This window comes from Cottoperca gobio, chromosome 5, assembly GCF_900634415.1.
Source record: "Cottoperca gobio chromosome 5, fCotGob3.1, whole genome shotgun sequence".
NCBI lineage: Eukaryota > Metazoa > Chordata > Actinopteri > Perciformes > Bovichtidae > Cottoperca > Cottoperca gobio.
Window position 1 is genome coordinate 6,763,267 of NC_041359.1, and position 25,040 is coordinate 6,788,306.

A 25,040-nucleotide genomic window follows, 5' to 3' on the forward strand; every position below is an offset into this window, starting at 1 on the left:
TCCTTCCACAGTACCTTTGCTGGGTCACTATTTTTGCACCCTCGTTAGATAGGTCATCATCAGCAGTGCCGAGGTCTCTCTGAACTTTCCCTCCCACACTGGGACGAGCGCTGCCCTCAGCACTCACAGGCGTTGCGAGTTTCTCTCGGCTGTTTGCAGGTTATCTGGAAATGTCCTGTATTTTCCAATGTGTGTTTTTTGTACTGTAGGGAGTAATGTATCTTTTATCATCAAAAAATAAACATGTTAAACATAGAGAGAATTTGCCTTTTTCTTCTTCTCACTACAAAGATTTTTCAAAAGTGACGATCACCTGCTGTAAGCCGCTCTGAGCCGCTCTCAAGAACGGCTTCTCCACATCTAGATCCGCTTTGGCGCTTCCTTCAAAGTATTCTGCTCTGATGTCCTCGCACCACTGCAGAGCTTTCTTCCCAGACACCTGCAAGGAAAGAGTCGTAGTAAAATCAAACAGTGCTGCCATGACAGCAGAGGGCACACAAAATATAGTCACAAGTTTGGTTCTATAATACAGATAGGGGGGCAACTAACGATTTTCATTACTGATTAATCTGATTATTTTCCATATTATTCAATCATCTGTAAAATGTCCATCCCAGTTTCTAAAAGTTTTTGCATGAAGAGATATTTAACGATTAACCGATTATCAAACAGTTGGCGAATATGTTTCTGTCGATCGACAGATCGTTGCAGCTCTAATAAAGCTGTAAACGATGTTTGCTGTACAAACGTTTGGTGAGAAGCCGTGAGCTCCAGCACTGGAGGGCAATTACTTCCACCATGTACGTATTCAAATACATTCTAAAAGCCAAATATTGTACTGATGGTACCGAACAGCTCACAGTGAATCGTTTGCTTTGTACTTCATTTGTAATGGAGCGTTCATAAATAAGTAAAGGACACTTTGGCTGAACTCTTTCCTGTAGAAAGGTCCTGTAAGTCATAATAAGAAGCTTTCCCGAAATCATAATTAAAATATTCAGAAGGTTCTCATTATTTTGAAAAGTATGTCGCAGACATAATCATTATTTTTGATTAATTAGATTAATTAGACAAATTCATTTATGCATAAGGAGTAAGTGCTTCCAAATCCTGTTACTCATATTCGCTTTCAAAAGACAGCAGTTAAGCTCTAGTAACAATGGTTCACTCTTAAACATCTCTTTGATACTTGATCCTCCTTAACCCACCTCGCGGTTGCTCAGGTCAGTCTTGTTGCCCAGTACAATGAAGGGGAAGTCGGCTGGGTCCTGAGGCTCGCCCTGGATCAGAAACTCCTTCCTCCACTCCTCCAGGGCCGAGAAACTAGCTGTGGATGTGACGTCAAACACCAGCATGCAGCAATGGGCTCCTCTGTACAAAGCTGTACCCAGAGACTGGAACCTCTCTGTGCCCGCCGTGTCCCAGATCTGAGCGGAGAACATTTACATTCTCATATTATATCAACATGTATTAGTGTTTCTGCGTGGATGTTTAGCTGTGTGACGATTTATATTTATAAGGTGGTCTGGATGATTCCTCATAAATACCTTATCAAGAATAAGGTTAAGGAGGTTTCCTTCAAAAGTATTCATAAATATTACCCCTGCCAATCACTGCATGCAGAAAAAATAAATAAACGTAGCCTTTATCTAACGTACCTCTAACGTATTCACGTAGGTATTCACGTAGGTATTCACGTAGGTAAGTATTCAAGTACGTATTCCGTATTCACTTATGTCTAACGTAACGTCTGCATATCTTATGAAGCACACGTCGGGTACGTCCGGTCATTTTGAACAAAACATCAGCGTTCAACAACGCACCCCAGCGTAACACAGTGAGCTCTTAACGAACACTACTTATACCTTACCTTATATCTACGTACACCAGCGTGTTGCCCATATTTTTGTATATCTTATGCATTTGCTATCAACAAGTTAGACATGTGTATCTGTAAATGTTCACTTTTAACGATCCGATGAAAAGTTGGACGTATTTGGACTCTTGAATTTTCTGCCATACGGAGATGTGTGACAGGGCCTTTAGATTATTATGGAAAATGTGTTGTTTAGTCTCTTCAAAAAGAAGAAGAAAAGAGGAAACAATACAAAACAGGTAGTGTGTTGTTTTATATGATCATTTAAACCTGTACATGTAAAGCGTAAAGTACTCTATAAATAAAATGTATTATTTTATTATTATTATTATTATTATTATTATTATTATTAATAGTAATAATAAATGTGGCTTGTTATTGTTCTATGTGTATACTATCCCCTCTACACTGAGTCATTGTGTTTAATGATAAAAATACACATCTGAAAATATAAATAAAATAGCAGTTGAAGTGTGGCTGGATGTTTGGACAGAGGAGCTGACCTGCAGGGTGACTGTGTCCCCCTCTAAGGTGACTGTTCTGGAGAGGAAGTCGGTCCCTATGGTGGCCCGGTACATGTTGGTGAAGCGCTGATTCACATATCTGTTCATGAAGGAGGACTTTCCCACCCTGTGTAAACACACACACATTAAAGGTACAACACAACACACTCAAATCTCTCTTTCCCTCCAGAGACATTTGCAATTTACATTGTCACCTCACTGCACTTAAATAATAACTTTGGGAACATCCATTAGGATTTACCCCTCAGTCTGCAGTAAATACGTGAGTTAATGAAAAAGTGTCGGTAGAGCATTAAATCAAAACGTTTCAACAAGGGAAATTATAAATATTTTAATGTATTTAGTCGACGTTACCCAGAGCTTCCTATGAGGATTATTTTCAGTGTAACCGGACTTTTTCTGTCGTTCATGTTCACGTGTGTTGAGGTTTGTTTCCACCGGAGCTGCTGCCTTCAAGTGCTCCTCGGAATTCTGTCTTATGTATTTAGAGGTGTGTCTCAGTATCATTGAAAGTGTTTTAACTTGAAGCAGGGCCTGTAGCCAGGATGTCAGAAATACTGAAGTCCAGATTTCAGACTCACAAGTTGTCTTTATTTAAGCTCTTTATTTTCTTCTTTTGTGTTATCATATCTTTAATGCTTTGTTAATTATTTAGGTTGTTCGTCATGCTGATTTCTGTGTTTGTGTTATTAGGATGCATCAGTTTAATTTTGTATTTTGGTCTATTTCAGTGTGATTTTGGTTTTGTGTTTTGTGTTTTGTGTTTTTTAATTCTTTTATTTGTTTTTTGGCGACATATGTCATGTTTTTGTTATAAAAACTCACAATATGTAATTTCTGTAGAATGTAGGTTCTAAAACCTGTTTGGTGTCCTCAATATCTTTCAAATAAAAGTTAATGTGTCCAAAGTAGCATTTTAGTGGCTATTGCTTTATTTAAGAAGAAGAAAAAAGTGTCCAACAGATATCACTTTGCATTGTTGTTCATGTTCTCTCTGATTGAAATTACAATATTAAAAACAGTCTTTGAACGCATTACATGACAGCAACTTTGTCTAGTTGGCACATAGCTGACCTTTGTCCTGACTTCAGAAAGAAAGTTTAAATATGCCGGAAACAAATACATAACACTTAAAATTAGATAGACAGACAGACAGACAGACAGACAGACAGATCCTCTGTTCTATTTCTTCAACTTCACTATCAAATAGTCATTTTGAATAAATAAATGTTTTTAAATGGGTAATCTACTGTCAATTATATTGGATGATTTCCTTGTGCACCACTAGGGGGCAGTACAGGCCTCAGGTGATTCACCTTTATACAGGATTTCCTTTCTGTTGGAGTCGTGGAGGTGGTGTTATCTACAATAGGCCTATGTCTAGTGATTCAATGCTTTTCATCTTTTTTCAATTGAATGTGAAACTATTTAATTTAATGTTTAGAAAATGCTCAGTATTTAAAGTAAATGCACATAAAAACCTCCATGAAAAGAAGGGAACCCCATACATTCAAATGCTCTTTTTCTCACATTACATTACACTTCATTTAGCTGACGCTTTTGTCCAAAGCGATTTACAATAAGTGCAGTTTACAATCCGGAGTTTTATCCGGGGGGAGAGCACTTGAGCTCAACCAGAACAAACCCCAGTGCCTCAGTCACAGCGAGCTGCTGGACCTGTGTAATGGCAGCAACAGGGGGTTTGTAGTTCCCCGGTGCTGTGGCTGAACTCCAGCTAACTGCGAACTGAAGCTACGCCTATCACCTCTAGTGGAACAAGTGGTATTACAGACTGGACGGAGCGCAGCTAGTCAGTTAGCATGCTAACTTCAGTAGATATCTGCAACACAACACACAGATGTCTTTGACACAACGTCAACACTGTTACCTCTTCACATTCTGTTGATAATGTTAGTTCATTGTTTTAATGTTAAAATTCTAGCATATCTTACACATTGAACCTTTAAATCTTTAGAGTAACGCTACAAAAAGATCACAATAAAATATATCACCATCCTGTGCAGCCAAACATTGCTAACATTTTCTGAACTGTATTTTAAATTAGATCCCAAAGTTTTCAAATATGACAAATATGAATATTGGAGAAATGTGTATGAAATGATGCATGTGTCATCTATAATATTTCCATTTGATGTAATAATGTGGACATAAAAAACACATGTAGTTAGGTTTGAATGTTTCACTCCGTGTAAACATCATAAAGCTCAAATGAAGAGTTGAAACAAGCTAATACAGTAATACAGTGTGCAGTACATGATGCTGTCAGATAAAGTGGAATTTGATTATTCTAACAACCTTAAGGCTAATTAAGGGTAAATCGAAGGGAACAGGATGTTAAGAGTTTAGAGTAATGCCATAAAGTATAGTAAGATTACAATTGACAATCCCAGACATGGACATAAATAAATATAATACATTATACATAACATGTAATAATAATACATTAGATTTGTATAGGTATTTTTTGGGTACACAAAGTCATGATTCTAGGTTGGTGAAACATAAACAAAATACAAAGAATACAACAAGAGTTCAAGAAAAAAGAAAGAAAAGAAAAGGTAGCTGCACTGAAAAAAAGAAAAATGCAAAAAACAAATCAAATGTATTTATATAGCCCAATATCACAAATTCCACATTTGTCTCAGTGTGCTTTACAGACTGTACAGCACACGACACCCTCTGTCCTTAGACTCTCGCATCGCACAAGGAAAAAAATGAATATGAAAGTGAAAAAAGAGAGAAAAGCAAATGCAGTTACATACATCGAGGTAATGCTTACATGCTTCTGTATATTGTGTGTCCTGTAGAGACTGTCAGAGATGCTGAGATAACACAAAATCAGCTATATAAAAAGTTCTGATATCTTGAGAGTGAGTGGCACTAGACTGCAAACCTTTTGCCACTGAAGCACCAAACTTTATTAGTCACGGCAGGAGACACAAACTCATATCACACAAAACATCACGTGAAGGAAACCACATGGATTCTAGTTATTCTTTGTTGACTAAAAATGTAAGAAACTGATGAGGGAATGGGGGTAAAACTAAAGAACGAGGGAGAGGGCAGTGTGTGTGTGTGTGTGTGTGTGTGTGTGTGTGTGTGTGTGTGTGTGTGTGTGTGTGTGTGTGTGTGTGTGTGTGTGTGTGTGTGTGTGTGTGAGAGAGAGAGAGAGAGCTCTCCTGGGTATGTGGCTGCAGCCCTGCGTGGCAGAGATAAGACCACCGCCTACACAGAAGTCTGTTTCTTAGGAATTAAAGAAGCTGTCCCCAAAGTCCACTGCTGACAGACAACACCACCCATCAACCAGCCTCCCAACTGTCCAACAAGTCGTTCCGGTGTCAGCTCAAACTGCTTCTGTCGAGATACCGTCAACAGAACAGGCATGTGTGTGAGTGTCTGTCTTTGCATGTGTTGGATCACTGAGTAAAATGGCACAACCACGAAAATGCTGCAATATCCTGTAGGTCTGTGTGTACGACTGTGCTACCGTATGACAGTGAGCGGCTTGCCTGAAATTCCTGGCCTCCTCCATTCATCTTGATAACCTCTTATCAGAGCAGAGCAGCCCGCTCACACAGCGGCAGCAGCCACATCCCTGCCCAGCTGTCTGTGTGCGCACTGCATTCTTTCTCTCAAAATATCACTCTCATTCACACACACAAACGTGTGTCCCCAGAGACACAAATGCATAAAAACAAGAGAAGAAATGGATAAACACAAGTAGTTAACACAATACATAAGCATCATCAACCATCTTTCCGTATTTTTCTTTTACTTATCCTGTTCAGTTGGAGCCTACCCATCATGCACTGGGAGGCTACATACTGCACAGGTTCCAGGTTCCAGTGCCATCAACAAGCTCATATCCACGAACCAGCATGAAACATAACTGGTGTCAGGCCCCAGGGCGATGTTGAGTGTCAAACAGTTTAACTTCCATCTCTGTCCTGCCATGTATGACTGTTTTCAACAGGCTGTCTATCCTGTTTCTTTATAAAGTTATAAAAAAGACAGTTCCACTAGCAGCCTCCTCACAACTATGCAGTAAATACATCAGAGTTAATACAACGATTACTCACCCTATTAGATTTGAACTTTCGACGACCTTTGTCTTCCTCAGTGGGAATACATTTATTACATTGCTCAGAAAGGGGGTGAAGAACACGAGTGAAAAAATGACATGATTATATTAGAGCATATAGGGATTTGACATAAAAGAGCCTGCATTTAGAAACATTAGTTGATGTAGTCATTGAGCACTAAGCTGGCAGACTAACTCCCCACCATTTACCACATAAAATGTGGTTTTACACATGTCACAGGTTTCTACATCCTTCAGATGCCCTGCAGGTACGGCTCTGTGTTTCCTGATACCCCTCTGCTCCAAAGTTCAGTGGGCCTTTTGGAACCTGTGACCTCGCTGACCTTTACTGTATTCTGCACTTTGTCTCTTGCATTCCATGGAGCTGTCAAAAGAGTGAACTGTTTAGGGAAATATGTGGCTTAGTTAGAATTTTGTGTCACAGTCATGATATAGGTATTGATTTACATCGGACCTAACTGTCTTTCTGCCCCTCACTACCTCACGAGGACATAATTACAATTCAGCTGCTGCGGATAAAACAATTCTTCCCAACTGTTTTCTCCCCTGATTTCCTGAGAACTGTAAATGAACAAAGAGAGAGGAAAGTTGGGAAACTGCTTTGACTATTAAATGACTGTCACAGTGTCAGGCTTGTGTGCAGCCAGGCCGTGTCCAGACCATATCTCTCCCCCATGATTGCAGCTCCTCTCCCGATTTGCATTACTGTGTTCCACTCTAAACTTTGCTGGACCACAAAGAAATTGAGTCTTTGCATTTTATATGGGTTTTGTTGAAATGTCAGTGTGACTCTTTTCCATGTGGGCTCGCTCTTATCAGGGGCCATATGCACATTTCATCAACAGACAAAAAGCAGCCATCCTGCATGTTCACTGCTCTGCCTGGAAGATACGTCCTTTGTATTACATTGATGTGTGTACTATGTATTAAATATTACAAATAATCCTGCATAAAGTGAACTCAGTCTGCGTTTTCTATCTATCGGCTACACCTAACTGTTTGATAATGACCATAGTTTGGTGCTGAGATGCTTTTTATACGTTCTCTCTGGAAATCATTAGAGATACAAACACGTTATCAGTATTACACTACCAGCACACACAGCCATAAAGGAAGAGCAGAGAAACATAGATTTGTCTTTAATACTTTTGTACTCCTATTACTGATTACTAATTACTAATACTATAATACTATTTGTTTTATTTAAAATCCCAAACAGAAACTCTCAATAGTCTCAAAAAACATTATAATGACTATTGTATATGCATCCCACCCCATCCTATGACACCAACACACACACATATATATATATATATATATATATATATATATATATATATATATATATATATATATATATATATATATATAAATAATTAGAATAAATAAAATAAGGAAACAATTATACATTAGAATAAATACAAGTAAATAACATTTGGTTGAGAGAATAGAGGGAGGATTTGAAGGTGACACCTTTTGCACTTGCTTAAGAAGCAAAAAGCCTTTATTAAGACAATATTTGTGAAGTAAATTACACAATTCATGTTTCATTTTACCCTCTTTTTGTTTCACTCTGTCTGGACCAAAGAGGAGTGTCTTTCAAAAAGTTGTCCCCAACCCCTCCCACGGACTGTCTCTTAGCCCTAAACTTCACTGGTGGTTGGAGAAGTTCTTCTTGTAGCCATCAGCCTGTTAGTGAAGCAGCCAGAGAAGCCGTGCCGCCTTCCACCTGTCTCCGTACATTCAACCCCTGAGTCCGACTGCTCGGCGCACTCATCTGAGACATACACTCAGGTAGGTGACCCCTCACATTGACAAATAGTTTGTCCTCAGGAGACACCAGAATTGAATCCAGTTGATTTAGTAAAGAATCTTATTTATGCTTTTGAAACTTTCCCTTTCTGGTTTCACCTCAGGCCATTTGTTGACGGTGACTTGTAGAGATATGAGAGATGAGGACTTTGTTTTGGGAGTCACAAGATTTGTATAATTTCTTATTATAATTTTTATGGATTTCTTCAATATATTATCGTGGGTCTGTGTAACTTAGTGATACAATTTATTAAGCTCAATAATCATCATGATCGTCATGCTTTGAGGTGACATGGAGTTAAAATAAATTAAAACAATAAAATATCTCAACCTGTTTATGTTATATGTATTAATATCAATAACTGTACTAAAGGCCTACTCGTTAATCTTTCAATTGGGATAATTAAACCTCAAGTTAAATACATGTTCTTGTGTGAAGCTTATTCGAAGCGTTCGTTTAGAAATAAATGATATCTTTGTTTTTATTTATTTTCCTAAATCATGTTTTTCATGTGTGTGCAACGCAGGGAATGTCAATCAAACTAGTGTTGGGTTGTTTTGATAACTTCTTTTGCATTTTATATTATTGTGCACTTAAAGGAATATTAATCAAACTAGTGTTGGTTTGTTCATTTCAGGAATTTCTTTTATATCGTCTTTGTCTTCATATCCAAAAAGCTGTTTTAGTTTAAAATGATTAAATCTAAATGTGATTATTGGTGCTCATTCGAATCTCATTTGATCGGCTCTCCACAACATGCTTTCTCACCCTGCTGTGTCTTTACAAATGTCACATTACTAGTCTAACTGATTTCTATGAATCTGATGAGACTATTTGCTCACGTTGTATCAGTGAAGCTGGATATATTTAGCATTATAATAATGCTGTCTATCAGATTTTCTCAGACTTTATCAGACCTATCAGCCTCTTCTCTTTCCTCTTCTCTTTCCTCTAAACATATGGAGCAAGAGCGGCCTTGGTCTGTTATTGCCATTCTCATAATATCTCTTTCACATTCTGCGCTTTCATTATTTCTTCAGTTAAGCAGTCATTTTTCATATTTTTTAAGCTCAGCAAATTGGCTTTTCATCTCAAGGACTGTAAATTGTATCATAACTTTATTCTAGTTATGAGTTATTGAGCAATTACTTAATAAGAACATGAAAAGACTGGTGTGAAAATGTCACGTAATCTAAAGAAGGTGTGACACGGGGTGCTGCCAATACTTTCACTTAGAAAACAACTCTTTTTTTAGTTGAGTTGCTGTTTGTCCACCCTGTACTGAGGGCGTCACCGAGGGAATATCTTTTGCATTCTTCTAACTGGCACACCTATTGTAGAAAGGCCACTGAGTAACCGTTTGGTCACTGGCTGCATCACTACTTTTATAGATCCGGTTATTTTTAGTTTTTAGTTTCAGCCACAGTCAAATGAGGATCCTAGAAAAGGAAGTTTGAAGAAGCCTGCTGTCAAGAGATTGCGTCCCTGATAAATTCAAGTTGATTTGGTTGTTATGAAGTGAAGATAATGTATCTGCTTCAATCAAAGTGGCAGTAAATCAGACACAGTTAATAGTGGCTTGCATTTCCACAACATTTTAATCTGATTTGATCTTTCCATTGTTTTTTAAATAATCCTAAAAGGATGCATTTTGCAGAAATCTCACAACCCCTTGCTTCCCAGTAGACTGTAAGCCTAACAATACGAATAAGAAGATGGTGTGTTTATTTGAAGCTAAACATAAAATTGAAGATCTTCAAAGATATGATGTGTTATGTGGAAATTCAATAGACATATTAAAAACAATTATAATAATAAATGTCCCATCCCTGCTCTGGTTAGTGCCATAGGTTGAGGTTTTATCTGCCAGCATGGAGGATTCGACAGAGCAGTCCCACTGGGTGTCTCCGGCTCTGCTCAGCTCAGATCCTCTGGCTGCTTTCTCCTCTGAGCCCGGCCTCCTGCCTCCAGGAGACGAGGGAGAGGTCTTCTTCTCCAGCCAGGACACAGACTACAGCAGCCTGCCCTCTTTCTTCTCCACCCCGAGCCACAGCCGAGCGCCGCCCACCTACAGACACAGCTCGGGTCAGTGCTCCCACCCACTGTCGCCCATCAAATCTCATCCAACCTTTGCAAATCATAATCTGACTAATCTATTTTGTTCAAAAGTCCGACAGGTGTTCAGCTCACCGAGCCTCCTCAGCAACCTCCAGCTGCTGGACGGGCCGGGCAGTAGCCACTCCCTGAGCTCACCCTACAACCCCCCGTGCTCCACCTGGAGCAGCAACTCCCTCCCTAAGATCCCGCTACACTCACACACCCCAACCTCACTCTACACCCCCTGCATCACCTCCTCCTTCAACACCTCCAGGGATGGATACTTGTCTCCAAACAGAGAGGGCAGGGAGAGCCCCCGGCTTCAGGAGGCCCTGAAGGCCGAGCGCCTGAGCCCGCTAGGAGGGTTAGGGGTCAGCAGTAGTTTTCTGAATCTGACTCCTGCTGCTGGGAGTGTTTACACTCCCTCGTCCCACCCACACATGCTGAGCCCCTACAGCTCGTACATGACGGGTCCACAAGAGTACAACTCTGCTGCCCTTTACTCCAGCCCCGGAGCGTGGATCAGCCCCTCGTACTCTCCGAAACTCCGCAGTAAGCTGAGGATATCCACTCCAGGTGAGAATACACAAAGTTCTTTTTGTTTTCTTTTGAAGAGTGCTCTTCCTGTGTCTTTATGTAAAAAACATTTTGTGGCTGTTCTGGAACATTTGATCACATCACATTACTTTCCCCCACAAATACAGGTTTCCAGTTGTCAATTACCAGGTCGAGAATTTATTTTCTCATTTCAACTTTTAAGCCAACATGGACAAAAAATCATGTGATATGATTGAAAACTCCAGAAAAGCTCATACATGGACTAAATGTGACGACATTAGTTTTGTAGAATGATGAATTAATTTAGTTAAAAATGAGATATACTAACTATTCCTATTTATTATATATTATTATTTATTTATATAGCTTGATTCATTTCAATGAGGATTTATCTCTTGAATGTACATGTAGCATTCTGTAATAAATCCTTTATATACTACATTATGCAGTAATAAATGTACTTTTGAACAGAGGCCAGAGAGTGTGTTAACTGTGGAGCCACAGCTACCCCTCTGTGGCGCCGGGATGGTACAGGCCACTACCTGTGTAACGCCTGTGGACTGTACCACAAGATGAATGGTCAAAACAGACCACTAATCCGGCCCAAGAAGAGACTGGTATGACCAACTGAGATGCACTAACACACCTTCTGGATGGCTAACTAACAGTCACACTATTTGCTTTGTGAAATATTCAACATATAGGCTACTTAATCGTTGCCAAAGCAGTTTAAAAAATCTGATAGCTTATTTTCTGTGTTTCAGATTGTCAGCAAGCGGGCAGGTACAGTGTGTGCTAACTGTCACACAAGCACAACAACACTGTGGAGACGCAACGCCAACGGAGAGCCTGTGTGTAACGCCTGTGGACTCTACTTTAAACTGCACAATGTGAGTCTGTCATCTTGATCTGTCAAAATGACCACAAAGAAACGTAGAACTACTACAAAGAGAAACACAATTATGACAAAGAAACATAAAACGACTGCAAAATTACAAAACAAACAACAACAAAAAGAAGCTAAAAAGCTCTAAAGTGTGTGTGTCTTGCTGCTGCTCCTTGCTCATGTAGGAGAGGTGGTGGGGACCTTTGCCTGTCTGTGCCTTTGTCTCATAATCCGCCCTTGCAAACAGGGAATATGTTAAGCATTGTTCATTTCTATTCCTTCTTGGAGTTTTATTCTGATTTTGTTCTTTTCCCAGATCAACCGGCCCCTCGCCATGAAGAAGGAGGGCATTCAAACGCGCAACAGAAAAGTGTCCAACAAGAACAAGAAGAGCAAGAAGACCGCCATGTTTGAGTTATACTCGGATGGGACGCAGCCCCCCTCCCTGGACGACAACTGCGGGCCATATTCCCTCGGCCCCGGTACTCTCCTCACATACAGCCACACACCACATCTCATGCAAACACCACCGCCCCTGCATCCCTCACACTCATTTCAATACACACACCACCTCAACACTGGGATGATGCCTACAATGGTGTGAAATGACAGAACAGGCACCTAGAAGCTGTGTGTATTTAGGAATCAGCACGCTCGCTTGTCAGCTATTTTGTGTGAATTTGTACATATGTGTTTCTACAATGGATGACTGAAGTTTATTTTCACTGTATATTGGTAGATATTATCTGGTCAAGTAGGTTATGTTTGAAGTCAGATACAATCACTCTACTGAGGTTGCTGCACATGTAAACACAGTGGTAAGGGGTTTGTTTCAGCTGTAAATACACACACAGATTTGACTGCCCACCTTCTTCTGTTATTCATAATATGAAATCATACTTTTTGTGTTGAACATGTTCCATATTCAAACTCTACAGAGAAAATAATAAAATGTATTCTGCTGGAGTTATGAAGGCTTTTGTTTTTGATGTCATTTGAATTCTCACTTGGTCCGTTCAGCTCAGTGACCTGACTGCAGTAAAGCGCACTCCTGTGTGTGGTTATTGTACTCAGGTGTATAAGTGTCTCTTTGTACAGGCAGCGCTCCACTTTGACAGTGTAATTGTGTATAGCGGGTTTATGCAAATTCTCCATTCTGCAGAAGTGAAAAACATTCTACTGAAGTGCTTGAATACTTTTAGCTGGGTTTTATATTTAGTTGATGACCAACGGTGCTACAGGTTCAAACACACACACACACACACACACACACACACACACACACACACACACACACACATGCACATTGTCTGTTTGTATTTGTTATTACTCATCACTCATAAGCTCATAAGGGGGATTTGTCATGCGTCACTCTCATGCTTGAAAGCAAAGGTTACAGAGAAATGTCTTAGTACTGACAGTTATTATATGTTTGATGACCTCACAGCTCCTGACATGAGCTTTATTTGTTCCTTACACCGGTGGAATGTAACTACATTTACTCAAGTACTGCACTGAGGTACAATTTATAAGTAATTGTCCTTTCCATTTTATGTTACTTTATACTTCTACTGCATTACATCTCAGACAGATGTTGTACTCCACTACATTTATCTGACAGTTTAAGTTACTTTGCAGATTCTAATTATTTAAACAAAATATAAAACAACCAAAACATTATGATGTATTATTGTGGATTCCCCGCAGTACATTAGGCAGTAAATATTAGCCCCACATTTACCAGCTGCAACATTAGTGACACATTGTTTCATAGAATAAAAATGTAATAAATTGTGCAACAAATAAAAAAATGTAGGGAAAGAGAAGAAGAATAAAAATAACTAAAGTATTCTGGGTCTGCTAAACAGTTGGAGTAGATTTGAAATGTCTAAATAATCTCATAGTTTTTTCCAATTTGTCATTTTTGAGATTTTGTCAAATACGTTTGAAAATCGGTAACTTCGAAAGTATAAAAGGATGGTCATTTAAGCCTTATCCTTTTATAGGTGTAATATTTTGCTAACATATTAATTATATATGATATCGTATCATATTCTACTAGCTAATAATATGTTTTGTATGAAGAAGAAAAAACTAATATTGTGGAGTAAAAATAACAATACCATTATTTGTAAAAATGTAGTGAAGTATAAAGTACTCAACTGAAGTACAGTACTACAATTCTTACTTAAATTCCACAACTGATAAATATTCAAATTGAAATTGATAATGTCTCATGTTATCACGCGGTTTCTATGTAGATGTCGGCAATACTTTAGTTGTATAGATCATAGAGCACAGAGTATCTCCAGTTAATCCCACTCAATGAACCCGAGATAAGTGTTTCATACTGAACAAATTGTTCACCATGTTTTACTAACTGATTAGATTAGACAGCAGGGGACGTTCTTTGAAAGGGTTTTGCTTTAAAAAATGTTTTTTAAATCCTTTAAAATCCTTACATGCAAAGAAACACGTTTCATTTGTTGTAATTTCCTCTAAACTCTGATACCTTACTAATGGCATTGCGCTTGAACTGTGGGGCAGCAGTGCAGTGGTTTGTATGTGCAGTGTGTAATGCTGAGCAGTGGGGCTGGGGTTGCCCGCTCGGTCCTGGGAGATGACAGATAGGTTATCACTGAGGCCACAGACCCCAACACCATCCAGCTGCTGGTAGCGCCACACTCACACTCCCTGTCAGTTAGGCAGTGAGGGGCACCATGTACACTTTATGTGTGAGCACGACACCAGAAGGAGTTCCAATAAATCATTGGGATTATCTGAAGGTACATAAAGGACTGCTGCAGGTTCATTAACTCATTTGAAAATAAATATCTTTATTGGTTTTACGTTATAAGGATAAAAGATAAAAAGAAAAAAAAAATCAAAAGAATTCCCTCATTGTTTCAAAATCAACGAGTCATGTTTAGGTCAAATGAATCCAGTCATGTTTCATAATCTGCGGAGACACACATCGCTGAGTGTGTTTTCATCGCCGATTTGGACACGCTTCACTGCAGACTTCAAGGAGAAATGTGACTTTCATTAATGCACAACCCTGTGAACATCTGGGCATGCCACACACACACACACACACACACACACACACACACACACACACACACACACACACACACACTTAATGATATTTTCTTCTAAATGCGGCTTAATTTAATCAGCAGTCAACCATGTCTTGACGTCCTGTGATGTAACAGGGTGAGACGAGGGGTTTTCTATTTGAATCCATTTACCACATGTACCCAAAGTTTATCCTAAATCACACTAAAGGGGGTACAGTGTAAATGTTTAAAAACTAGACAGCACCATGAAACTTACCCAGTTAATTATTTACATTTAGACAGTTACAGTTTTTAGTACAAGTTTTCTGAAATGTTATGTTTTAAATATGCAAATGAGGAATTATCTTATTACATACAGTACATTTTAGATAACTCTTTGTATCCAATAATCCAAAAAATACTGCAAACAGACATAAAAATGTATATATTTTCTCCATGTTTTTAGGAATAAAATGTTATATAAATCAGTTTGTAAGATGTCTGGCTCAGAGTCTGAGAAAAAGACTAATTTTGAGAAAATGGCCTTTATAGATATGCATTGTAAAAATCCATCTAGTTTGCAAGACACTACAGATGAAGAAGGTAAACACTAATAGACATCACTATGAAACTTCCCCAGTTGATTGCTTACATTAAGACAATAAGATAGTTTTCTGAAATATTCTGTTTAAATATGCAAATGAGTTATTATCTAATACCAACTTTTGGTACATTTAGGAGAAATCTAGAGAGGCGATTGGATAAAGTGTAGTAAAAATGTTTTCTTTCTTTCCACTAGTCTGAGAGAAGACTGTAAGCTGAGTAGTTCTGGAAGTAAGTAAATTATTTTTTTAGAGTAAAAACAATACTTTAACAATAATGAAGTGAACTGTCTATCTGTTGTTTATCTGCTGCTGCATCCAGCTCGGCTCTGGGGAAATGGCAACAAATGACGGGGATAGATTAGCAACCACAGGCCTGCTCAACTTCACTCACAAGGCCATCCGTTAGTAGTATTCTCTCTCTTTCTCTTTTGCTCCTTCAGTGTTTGTCTCTTTCCCCGTGCAGCCTGTTCTACCCTGCAGAGCTGTGCAATGTCCCTAGCTGAAGTAGAAGCTATGATAACAGGGAAGCAAGTGCTTTGACAATGAGTTGTGTCTGTTACACTCTGGGAGACTCTATACAATAGATTATGACCATCCTTGAGCAAATTCATATTTTGATTGAGTGTAATTTTGGACACAGCTGCATCTCTGAAGACCAGAACACATATCAACACTACACAGTTAGAAAGTTGAACTATCGCAGCTTGCTGTACAGTACACTGCTTTTTAAACGTGTAGTGCACGTGCACCCCCTACCGGCAAGAAGACAAAACTGCAGCTCCAATTTGTCACCAACTGACACAGGATGTCAAACTCTACACAATGCAGTTTAGAGATAACAAGCATTTATGTGTGTGCGTGTGTGTGCGTGTGTGTGTGTGTGGAGTTTATCTAGTTAAAGACAATGTGATGCATTCCATCATGTAAAATATTTAATGTAATCCTTTCATGTAACTCACAAATAATTGGGATATTTTTCTATAATCAAGATTCTTTGCTATACTTTACGTCAGCATATTGGTGCATGTTGTATATGAGCTTGGCACATTTCAACACTTCGACCAGACTAGGATCAAAGCGTTGTAAAATTATGCTTTGGAGTTAGTGTGATGGTATTATTATTTTCATCTCTGGTTAATATGAATTGATCCATAAAATGTTTTTTTAGACCATCTTAATAACACATTACATCTTCAAAAGCATCAGCTCCCGATTAGAATAGAATAAACTTTAACGTCCAGTTACGGCAAGAATACCATCTTTGGTTTCACTCAGGAGAATATAAACACTCAAGGTTTTGTATTATTATATGTAAAGCTGCTGTGTCTGAAACAGACAATATTCTTTAAGTATGATAATCAAACTCATCCTATGAATTTGAATCACTGAGTAAGTCTGAGATGTGAGCAGTGGTTCAGAGGATTTGTAATAAATAAGACATTTTAACAAGAACATATCAAAGTGCTTTGGGAGTGACAATACTGAAAAATGTGCATTCCAGATTCTCAAAATCTAGAGGCTGAAAACAGCATTTTCTGATGAAAAATGACTCAAACGATTAATCAATTATCAATTAGTTGAAATCTGTACAAGAAACAAAATAAAAGACACAAGTAAAACATAAATATATTTATTTTTTGGAAGCATGCCTAAAACTCCAGTACAGCCAACAAAAGGAGCTGAACATTACACAGTGAAAAGGAAGTATAACTTATATTCTGTCTGTCAGTTTGTAGGTAATAAAAATTGGTCCTTGGATAACGCACAAAAGGAGATAAAAAGTAAAATAAGCAGTCTCATCAAACCAGCTGAATCTGTTCCACTGTCTCTTAGCTTATCAGGTTAATTCAAAGCACTTCCAGCCTGGACATTCACACCCTTTAACAACTACAAATCTTTGCTGTGTGTGTTAAAATAAAAGACATAGGACAAAGCGGGGTGAGAAGTGTGACAGCTCACCAAGCTACATATTATGGACACGCCCACAAACTGCTTTTAGCCAATACACATCGTGTCAGTGCTCAAGCAGACTGGGCTATTTGTAAACATCAACTATTTAGTTTTATTTTTGTTGGCGTAGCATTACACAGGGTGGTGCCGTGATGCAGCACCTTCACCGCTTCTTAATGATGACCACACCGACCAGCACTCCCATTAGCAGCGCCACTCCAACGAGCAGCCATCTTCTCATAGTCTCCTGAGATCTCCTTGCTTCTGCAGCGCTGTTTTGCCCGAAGATCTCAGCAAAGCAGTCCTGGAATACAAAATGGAATCAGACAAACAACAAAAGACAGAGAACAATTGTTATCAGACAATGTCAAGGTTTCTTTCTATCCACATCCAAGGAATACTCCATCAAATATCTACAGTTGTAACCCAGAATATTGGCACTTTTGCACCTCTGCACAGAAATGTATGTATCTGCAACTTTAAAATAAATGTTTTTCAAATATTAAAGTGGTTACCTACAAAACTGCATGTTTGTCTTTTTAAATATATATTTACTTACTTAATAAAACAAGTGTAAATGTATAAAATGGGTGGTGATGGCTTAGTGGTCTAGTGGTATGCCTTCCAAACAAAACACTAGAAGGTTGTGAGTTCAATACCAGGGCTGCCACCATTGTGCCCCTGAGCAAGGTACTTAACCCCGAGCTGCTCCAGGGAGACTGTCCCTGTACTTAGTTCACTGTAAGTCGCTCTGGATAAGAGCGTCTGCTAAATGACCTGTAATGTAATATAAAAGATATTTGCATATCTATGTATATATTTGTAAATACCGTATGTGCAAAAGTAGTTTTGTTTGTTGTACATTTTTTTTGTAAATCTAAAAAAATTAATGTATTGTATTGTGATATAAAAGACACAAGAGAAGAATAATTGTTGAAAATCAAAATTCCAAAAATGTTTTGCAGTGGAGCAAAACAAGAAAGCTAACAAAAACAAAATCTCATATTTTTGAAGTCCTATAATGTACAGGTTAATATCAGTACCTTTTAGAAGCTGCAAGAAATAATTTAGTTTATAGTAGTAAGGGATGTACTAATCCAAATATTTCAGTCCAGATAATTCCAAAACCTCAACTCAGGATCACTGTGTGCAACTCATGATGATACTGATGTGTATCTTTATCAGTAATGATCGACACGGTCACAGTGCTGTAAGTAAAGCTCACCCATCCTCCTTGGCTCTGGATCCACGGACTGATGTGCTCATCCAGATACATGGTCATCCAGTCTGCAATGCGGGACACCAGCTCGCTCATATCCTTCTGCACGCATTCCACACACAGCACGCCACCAAAGGCAAACAGGCCCACCACACGTCCCCAGTTGAATCCGTCCTTGAACACCTCGTCCATTACGCTCTTAAAGCTGTGGTAGGCTGTGTCAATAGTGATGTCCAGCTGCGAAGAGAGGTCACTAAACGCTTGCCTGAAAAGCAGTTCAAACTCATCTGCTGAGTCCCGGAGAGCTGACTTCACAGCCTCTATGTTCCCGCGTGGGTGCGACAATGTCCCCGGCTGGCCGCCCCCATTACTCCTGTTGTCCAGCACACCGTTGCTGGCGACTGAGTTGGCTTTGTCTCCCTCAGTCCTTGCACCAGCGTCCTCTGACCTCAGCAGAGAGCATGGGTAGTTCCTCTGAGACAGCTTGTAGCTTACAAAGAACTCTACTAGCTCTCTGTTACTGTGCGACATAATTTCCACAAAGTGAACAGCCAACACACAGCCAGTCTAATCAGACACCATGGTTTCTCCTGCCATTCCTCTCAGTCAGTCATCTGTCACATCAGAGCTTCTTCTACTTATGTTGCAGCCTGGAAACACACAGAGATGATAAAAAGTTACATTAAGTCCTATAAGCACACATTTGTGTGTTTTAGCATCCATTGGTTTCCATTAATTTCTGTACAACATGAACATCTATTAAGAGACTCTTGAAACTTGCTTGACTTCTGTAATCCATCACAGAGAATATCAAGTCTGACAGTCACATTATAATTTATGGGTAATAACTGCAGATTGATTTTAAGTCTCTGCACTGCGTTAGGACATAATAATAATAATAGCGTGTAAATGTTCACAGCACGTTTCAATAATGTTCAATCTGCTGATAGATTTCACAATGGTACATAAATGAATGGGAACTAATGGATAGCTAGAATGGTAAGAAAAACGTTTTAAAAAAATCGAATACTGTGGCAAACATTTAAAATAAGCGCGCGCTAACAAACATTAGCAGAAATAGCATCCTTACAAGCTCAGCATTATGAAATCCAGTAGTATTAAGTCACTGTGATGTATATGAATTCAGATATGCGAGTCTGTGTGCCAATCTGCCACCCTGACAGCTCTGGCTACAAGTCACGTATACACTACCAGTTTTAGCTTTACGTGCTAACTAGCTGTTTATAATTAGTAAACGCGTCAAAAACCGACCACAAACTACATCCGTGGGACGGATATGAGGTAATCATCATTTGACAGTTATACTTACAACTACTAAAAGGTTGTTTTCCCTTTCAGAGTGCAGCTATGGAGTTACTAAAACCTGTAGTTGGGAATGCAGACACAATATGGACATTTTTGCAGCTGCAGACTGTGGCCTGGACTATGATGCACGCTGGCGGTTGGCCAATTCGGGTAACGTGCCAGCCAGAAGTCCCGCCTCCTCCTGCCGCTGCACCAATCAACACCTGAGAACTACCGGAAATTAAGGGGCCCGTAAAATAAAAGCAAAATCATTGGGAAAGCGTGTACTTTTGTTCTGGGGAAGTTTCACGTCATCCCCAAATCGACATGGACGGACTCCAAACATGCATCATCGTTTTATTATCATACTGGAAAAGTATAGATGTGACGAACAAAAAGCTGTGGGGATATGTTAATGTATGTGGTTTAAATAAAGGTTTGCAGTGTTTTTACTATATTGTTGTAAAGAAACAATGATATTAAACATGTGTACTTGTGCACTTAATGTGGTGAATAAAGAGTTCAGTAATGTATATCCTCTAGTTGACAACATCCTCTTAACATAAATATACTTTTATAAAATGATCTATTTGCAAAACCTTTGATATCACTTTCTCTCCTTTAACTGCACCCTAAAATGTGAGATTTAGGCTGATCTTTCATTCATTTCCAGTTGAGATTAGGCATAATTACATTTTGAAACACACTTAAGAATCTATATTGCTTTTCCATTTAAAGCTCCATTATGTTCTGTACATAAGGAAATTTCTGTTTCTACAAGAGCCGGCACAGAAGATAATTGTAACAGACTGAAATGTTTTTATTAAACAAAACATATTTATTAAAACATGTACATAAGCAATTAGCATATCCTACACGTTCTAAATGTGAAATGACAACATTATACAGTTTCTTGTCACAGTTGAGAAAAAACAACAACTATGTAAGTGAGGAAGTTGGCATAATCATTTAATAAATCCTGTGACTGTAAAGTGAATAACACAGATTGCATGAAGAAACTATCAAAAGAAGAATGGCTAAAATATATACAATGTCACTTATATATGCCGTATATTTATGCACTATAGTGTGATTTTTTTTTTTCTTTCTTTCCAACACTGGTAACGTGGTTAAAATCTGGAATTTCAGTTTTAGTCACCCATGCCATTTGACCAAATATTCGTGATTCATAACTGACTTTAGACCCTTTTTTTGTCTTAAATTATGCACCGTTGCTCAACCAAGGCACACCGCTGAGCAGGAACACTAACACAAAGTCATCATAGGATTTGCTTTCCCATCTTGCAAAGAGCTGTCCTTCTCGCTAGAGGGATCGTCAGTATTCAAAGGTTCTGCCTCTTCTGTCGGGTTTTCTGGCTCCTCACATTTTACATTCTCGTCTTGGTTTGTGTCAACATTTCCATTCTCAGTAGGTTTATCCACTGTTTCTGTTTCACTGTCTGAGTCAATAGAAATGGTCTCTGTGCATGTGCTGAGTTTTAAGGTACAGTTTAGTGTCTCACCCTGCTTGTTTTGGTCTATGCTTGGAGTACCCGACTTGAGGCCTCCAGATCTTCCCGTTGAGGTGACACCAATCTTGCTCTCCACAAAGACCAAGTCATGCTTAACTTTATTTATGGCGTGCATGTCAAATCCGAGCAGCACAGACAGCTTCTTGGTCTCACAATGTCTCTCGCACATCCTTCGCTTGGTTGCAAAGTGACTAGAAATGTCAGATTTCCAGAGCCACAGACTTGCAGATAGCGTCTCCTCTTCTCGAGCAGAAAGGTATGGTCGCCGGTTGAAGTAGGCCGTCAGGAAATCTTTCCTGGCCTCATACGTCTTGTGCTCGAAGCTTCTAGGATCCAGAGCAAGGTCATCAGTTTCTGACTGACTTCCAACGGTTGTGGAGGAAATATTTGACTCCATGCTTAATTTCATCTTCTTGGGATCGAACGTTGCCTGCGTTGGTGGCTGCCTTTTGAGGAAGCCAGCTCCAGATGAGTTGAGAGTCAAAGCTGACTTGAAGCCTTGGCTTGCCTGGTTCCTACCGACAGCTCTGCACTGCACAAGATGCAGCGTGATTGTGGAGGCCACCATGTTACTGGTGTACACTCCCAGGCAATGTATGCACTTGTATGTCATCTTTTTTTCAACAGGATGCATTGTTTGGAGCACTTGGTGTCGTTCCCTCAGATGCATGGCCAAAGCATCGGAGATGGGACCTTTGAGGATGGTAAAACAGAGCGGACACAGAGTCTTCCCAACCTCAGTCTTCTTAGTCAGGGCGGGGAAACTTCGAGCAAGTGGTTCACTTTTCTTTTCAATCATTCTGGGAGTGGTAAGCTTGGCCAGAGGTGGAACACTATACTGAGTAGGTGCTGACTGATCTTGACCATTGATCGATTCCTTCATGTTGAAGGTGAGCACAACAAGCTGCACGTTTATGGACTTATCTTGTTTAATGGTGAGATCAAAGGTTAGAGGTGATGCACCAGGGGGTCCAACAAAGTCATCAGGATGAGCCTGGGCGACATGCTCGATGATTTTCTCAACATTGTGGAAAGCTGAGTGGCACTGTGGACAGGTGAGCCCGTGGATTAGCATGTGGTTAAGCAGTGTATCGCTGGGCAGATAACGGTTGCAAAGCAAGCACTTGCTGGTGAAGTTGTGGATTTTCATGATGTACTTGGCCAGTGCCCACACTTTCTTTGCCTTGTGTGCATTCTCAAAATGAGCATTATAGAGGTTTTCAGGAAAAAGCTCATTGCAAACTGTACATATCTTCCACTTCTGTGTCTGCGCTGTGTTTACACCTGCAGCATTATTTTCAGCCACAGTGCTATTACCAGGAACTGTGATGCGCACCTTACTGGCTGCGATGGAGGACTGGTTTTTAACAACAGAGGCCACTGGCTTTAAATAGCCAATTACTGGTTGTGCTATTTGGTCCGTTCTGAGTGTGTGGCCCCGAACAATCATAGGGGCCTTCGGCGAAGCGACTGCCAAGGACTGAGGCCTGGCGACAATAATATTAGCATGTCCAATCATGGTGGTTACTTGAGCACCAATGCGCTCGTGGTACTCTACAACATGCTGCACTAAAGCTTCATAGCTACGAGTGGAAAACTGGCAGCGTTTACAGAGGATGTTGTTGCCATTGACAGAATTAGCACCATTTTTGACAGATGCTTCAGAAACCATACCAAGATATGGTGAGACAATATGCTGAAAATGTTCCCTGTAGATGTGCCTTCTCACAACATTGTAGAGTGTGTCCCGGAACGTGCACTTTTTACAAAAGTACATTGCTTTTTCCACACCATCTCCCTGTCTGACCCTATCAAGATATGCTTTGTCGTTCTTTCCCAGTGCAGTTCCCTGTGAGTTACCATAATTCTGCCGTGCTGAACTGGGTATGTGGAATATTTTAACATGAGTCTCCAAAGTTCTCTTGCTTGCGGTGAACGTGCAGTATGGACAGTTGAGCAGAATTTTACTGTCAAAGATTTTCCTGTGTACATTGCGGAAGTGATTCTTGTAGCCAGAGTAGTATTTGGAAGAAAATGGACACTCTGTGCAGCAAAATGGCTTTGATCTGTATTCCTAAAAGACATCAAGGAAAAAACAAAGGCATTAAGACAAATATGGTGATTTGTGCAAAAGAATTTGAAAGGCCTCAGACACACAAGTAAGATTTACCTGTGTTTTAGAGTATGATGGATCCCATGCGCAGATATCAAGGCAAAGACTGCCCTGTACAAATTGTTCATTCGGGCAAAACTCTTTGAACTCCTGTTGAAAGATTTTAAATAATAATTGCATATTTGTTCTAATATACAATAAGTATTAGTTTTCTAATATTAGCCACACTAGCTTTGGAGAAATTCTGCTGAGTGGGCATTGATTTAAGTTGCCTGTCATTGTCCTCACATTTGAGACAAAATATTTTGTAAATAAACATTGCAGACTGTCAGAGATTTAAAATACACACCTACACACACCTATAACTATGTTTTAGACATGAATGAAATAATAATACTAATAAGTCATGCATCTCTACTTAATTTAGACTTTCTAATCACATGCAACTAAAATAAACTCACCTCCACTGCCTCCTTGCAGTACTCCAGTCCAATGTCGCCAAGTGCTTTTTTCACTTGTTTCCTCGCTCTCCTGATCCTTGTAAGGTTATTCACTGGAAGTTGATACATCTCTCCTGACAAACCGAAAATTAATTAGTTTGAGGTAGGCTTCATTTTAAGCCAAATCACAGAAAGACGAAAAGTATTCAATACGTTTTAAAATGTAACACTATGGTTCAGCCAATAATTAACGACATCAATTAAAGGCGGCACCCCCTTTCAACGAGTGTCTTCATATAATAAATCAGTGTCAACATATTCAATAGTTACGTTAGCTGTGTTCAGTATCTTTAGGGGCCCAGCACTGTTTCCAGCAGACATGCTTCAAGTTAGCTTTCATTAAGTGTTTGTTGAATCAGACATACTGAAACAGAGTAGATATGTGACCTTACTTTCTCCACTATGTCCGTAATATGTAAACGTGTATATCATGTAATCAGAGTTTTACAGCACATGTTGTTAGCTGTTTGGGCTAGCGTTGGTGTGTTAGCCAACATTAGCTGTGTTGCCCGCTCATGTCGGCTTGGTTACTTAGCTAGCACCAAAGCTAGCTTTGCATAGTCGGTTAGCGTTATTTATTTCTTCATTTTCACTGCGAATTCAATTGAAGCATTTTACTCACCTTATGATACGTCTGTTGACTAGCTTCACACTGGTTGTCTCACTTCATAAAGGGCTAACAGACGTTAACCAGCTGGTCGGGACGTGTAGATTGATGGTGATGTTCGCTCTCCTCAAAGCCGGTGCTGATCAACTCCACAGCTAGCTAACTAAGCTGGCTAGTTAGCTGTCTCTGCTTTGCTGCAGTTGCTAGCTAGCTGGAGGAACGAGAGGCCAGACAGAGTGGTGCACATCTCATGAAAACAGTAGACTCCAAAAA

At 39.4% G+C, this 25,040-nt stretch overlaps 4 protein-coding genes and 1 long non-coding RNA gene across 7 annotated transcripts; 2 read left to right on the forward strand and 3 right to left on the reverse strand.

The window, feature by feature from the left end:
• Window positions 1-44: 44 nt before the first annotated feature.
• LOC115008730 (ras-related protein rab7) lies at window positions 45-5,320 on the reverse strand. 2 transcript variants are annotated; one of them, XM_029432502.1, is made up of 5 exons: window positions 5,201-5,320; window positions 2,380-2,506; window positions 1,209-1,427; window positions 314-439; window positions 45-203 (listed from the first exon to the last, which is right to left on the reverse strand). In XM_029432502.1, coding segments are annotated over exons 1-5 (561 nt in total). In that variant the 5' UTR covers window positions 5,203-5,320; the 3' UTR covers window positions 45-116. The 2 variants fall into 2 exon arrangements, with proteins under 2 accessions (XP_029288362.1, XP_029288361.1); XM_029432501.1 differs by lacking the exon at window positions 5,201-5,320 and adding an exon at window positions 2,755-2,826.
• A 2,845-nt stretch (window positions 5,321-8,165) lies between these two features.
• On the forward strand, window positions 8,166-12,848 carry gata1a (GATA binding protein 1a). Its single transcript, XM_029432836.1, has 6 exons — window positions 8,166-8,317; window positions 10,179-10,421; window positions 10,506-11,009; window positions 11,463-11,608; window positions 11,756-11,881; window positions 12,194-12,848. The coding sequence occupies exons 2-6, from the start codon at window positions 10,208-10,210 to the stop codon at window positions 12,479-12,481; spliced, it is 1,278 nt and encodes a 425-aa protein (XP_029288696.1). The 5' UTR covers window positions 8,166-8,317; window positions 10,179-10,207; the 3' UTR covers window positions 12,482-12,848.
• A 2,649-nt stretch (window positions 12,849-15,497) lies between these two features.
• LOC115007683 (uncharacterized) lies at window positions 15,498-15,933 on the forward strand. The gene is made up of 3 exons (XR_003832223.1): window positions 15,498-15,539; window positions 15,736-15,770; window positions 15,861-15,933. It is a non-coding gene; the product is annotated as an uncharacterized LOC115007683 (long non-coding RNA).
• A 1,222-nt stretch (window positions 15,934-17,155) lies between these two features.
• LOC115008312 (bcl-2-like protein 1) lies at window positions 17,156-20,194 on the reverse strand. Of its 2 annotated transcripts, none has more exons than XM_029431846.1 (3): window positions 20,041-20,194; window positions 18,717-19,360; window positions 17,156-17,795 (listed from the first exon to the last, which is right to left on the reverse strand). In XM_029431846.1, exons 2-3 carry the CDS (start codon window positions 19,239-19,241, stop codon window positions 17,655-17,657), a joined length of 666 nt encoding a protein of 221 aa, XP_029287706.1. In that variant the 5' UTR covers window positions 19,242-19,360; window positions 20,041-20,194; the 3' UTR covers window positions 17,156-17,654. The 2 variants fall into 2 exon arrangements, with proteins under 2 accessions (XP_029287706.1, XP_029287707.1); XM_029431847.1 differs by lacking the exon at window positions 20,041-20,194 and adding an exon at window positions 19,801-19,922.
• Window positions 20,195-20,817: 623 nt separating this feature from the next.
• Window positions 20,818-24,916, reverse strand: adnpa (activity-dependent neuroprotector homeobox a). Its single transcript, XM_029431186.1, has 4 exons — window positions 24,783-24,916; window positions 24,122-24,234; window positions 23,718-23,810; window positions 20,818-23,621 (listed from the first exon to the last, which is right to left on the reverse strand). Exons 2-4 carry the CDS (start codon window positions 24,227-24,229, stop codon window positions 21,282-21,284), a joined length of 2,541 nt encoding a protein of 846 aa, XP_029287046.1. The 5' UTR covers window positions 24,230-24,234; window positions 24,783-24,916; the 3' UTR covers window positions 20,818-21,281.
• Between the last annotated feature and the right edge of the window lie 124 nt (window positions 24,917-25,040).

Coding starts and splice junctions, on each gene's coding strand:
- LOC115008312 (XM_029431846.1), bottom strand. CDS start 19,241: ATGTCGCACAGTAACAGAGAGCTAGTAGAGTTCTTTGTAAGCTACAAG. Junction 17,796..18,716: donor TCCAGAGCCAAGGAGGATGG/GTGAGCTTTACT, acceptor TTTGTATTCCAG/GACTGCTTTGCTGAGATCTT.
- LOC115008730 (XM_029432501.1), bottom strand. CDS start 2,810: ATGAACGACAGAAAAAGTCCGGTTACACTGAAAATAATCCTCATAGGA. Junction 1,428..2,379: donor GGGACACAGTCACCCTGCAG/GTCAGCTCCTCT, acceptor TTCTCCGCTCAG/ATCTGGGACACGGCGGGCAC. Junction 440..1,208: donor CTGACCTGAGCAACCGCGAG/GTGGGTTAAGGA, acceptor CTTTCCTTGCAG/GTGTCTGGGAAGAAAGCTCT.
- adnpa (XM_029431186.1), bottom strand. CDS start 24,229: ATGTATCAACTTCCAGTGAATAACCTTACAAGGATCAGGAGAGCGAGG. Junction 23,811..24,121: donor ACTGCAAGGAGGCAGTGGAG/GTGAGTTTATTT, acceptor ATCTTTCAACAG/GAGTTCAAAGAGTTTTGCCC. Junction 23,622..23,717: donor CATCATACTCTAAAACACAG/GTAAATCTTACT, acceptor GATGTCTTTTAG/GAATACAGATCAAAGCCATT.
- gata1a (XM_029432836.1), top strand. CDS start 10,208: ATGGAGGATTCGACAGAGCAGTCCCACTGGGTGTCTCCGGCTCTGCTC. Junction 10,422..10,505: donor CACCTACAGACACAGCTCGG/GTCAGTGCTCCC, acceptor TTTGTTCAAAAG/TCCGACAGGTGTTCAGCTCA. Junction 11,882..12,193: donor TCTACTTTAAACTGCACAAT/GTGAGTCTGTCA, acceptor TTCTTTTCCCAG/ATCAACCGGCCCCTCGCCAT.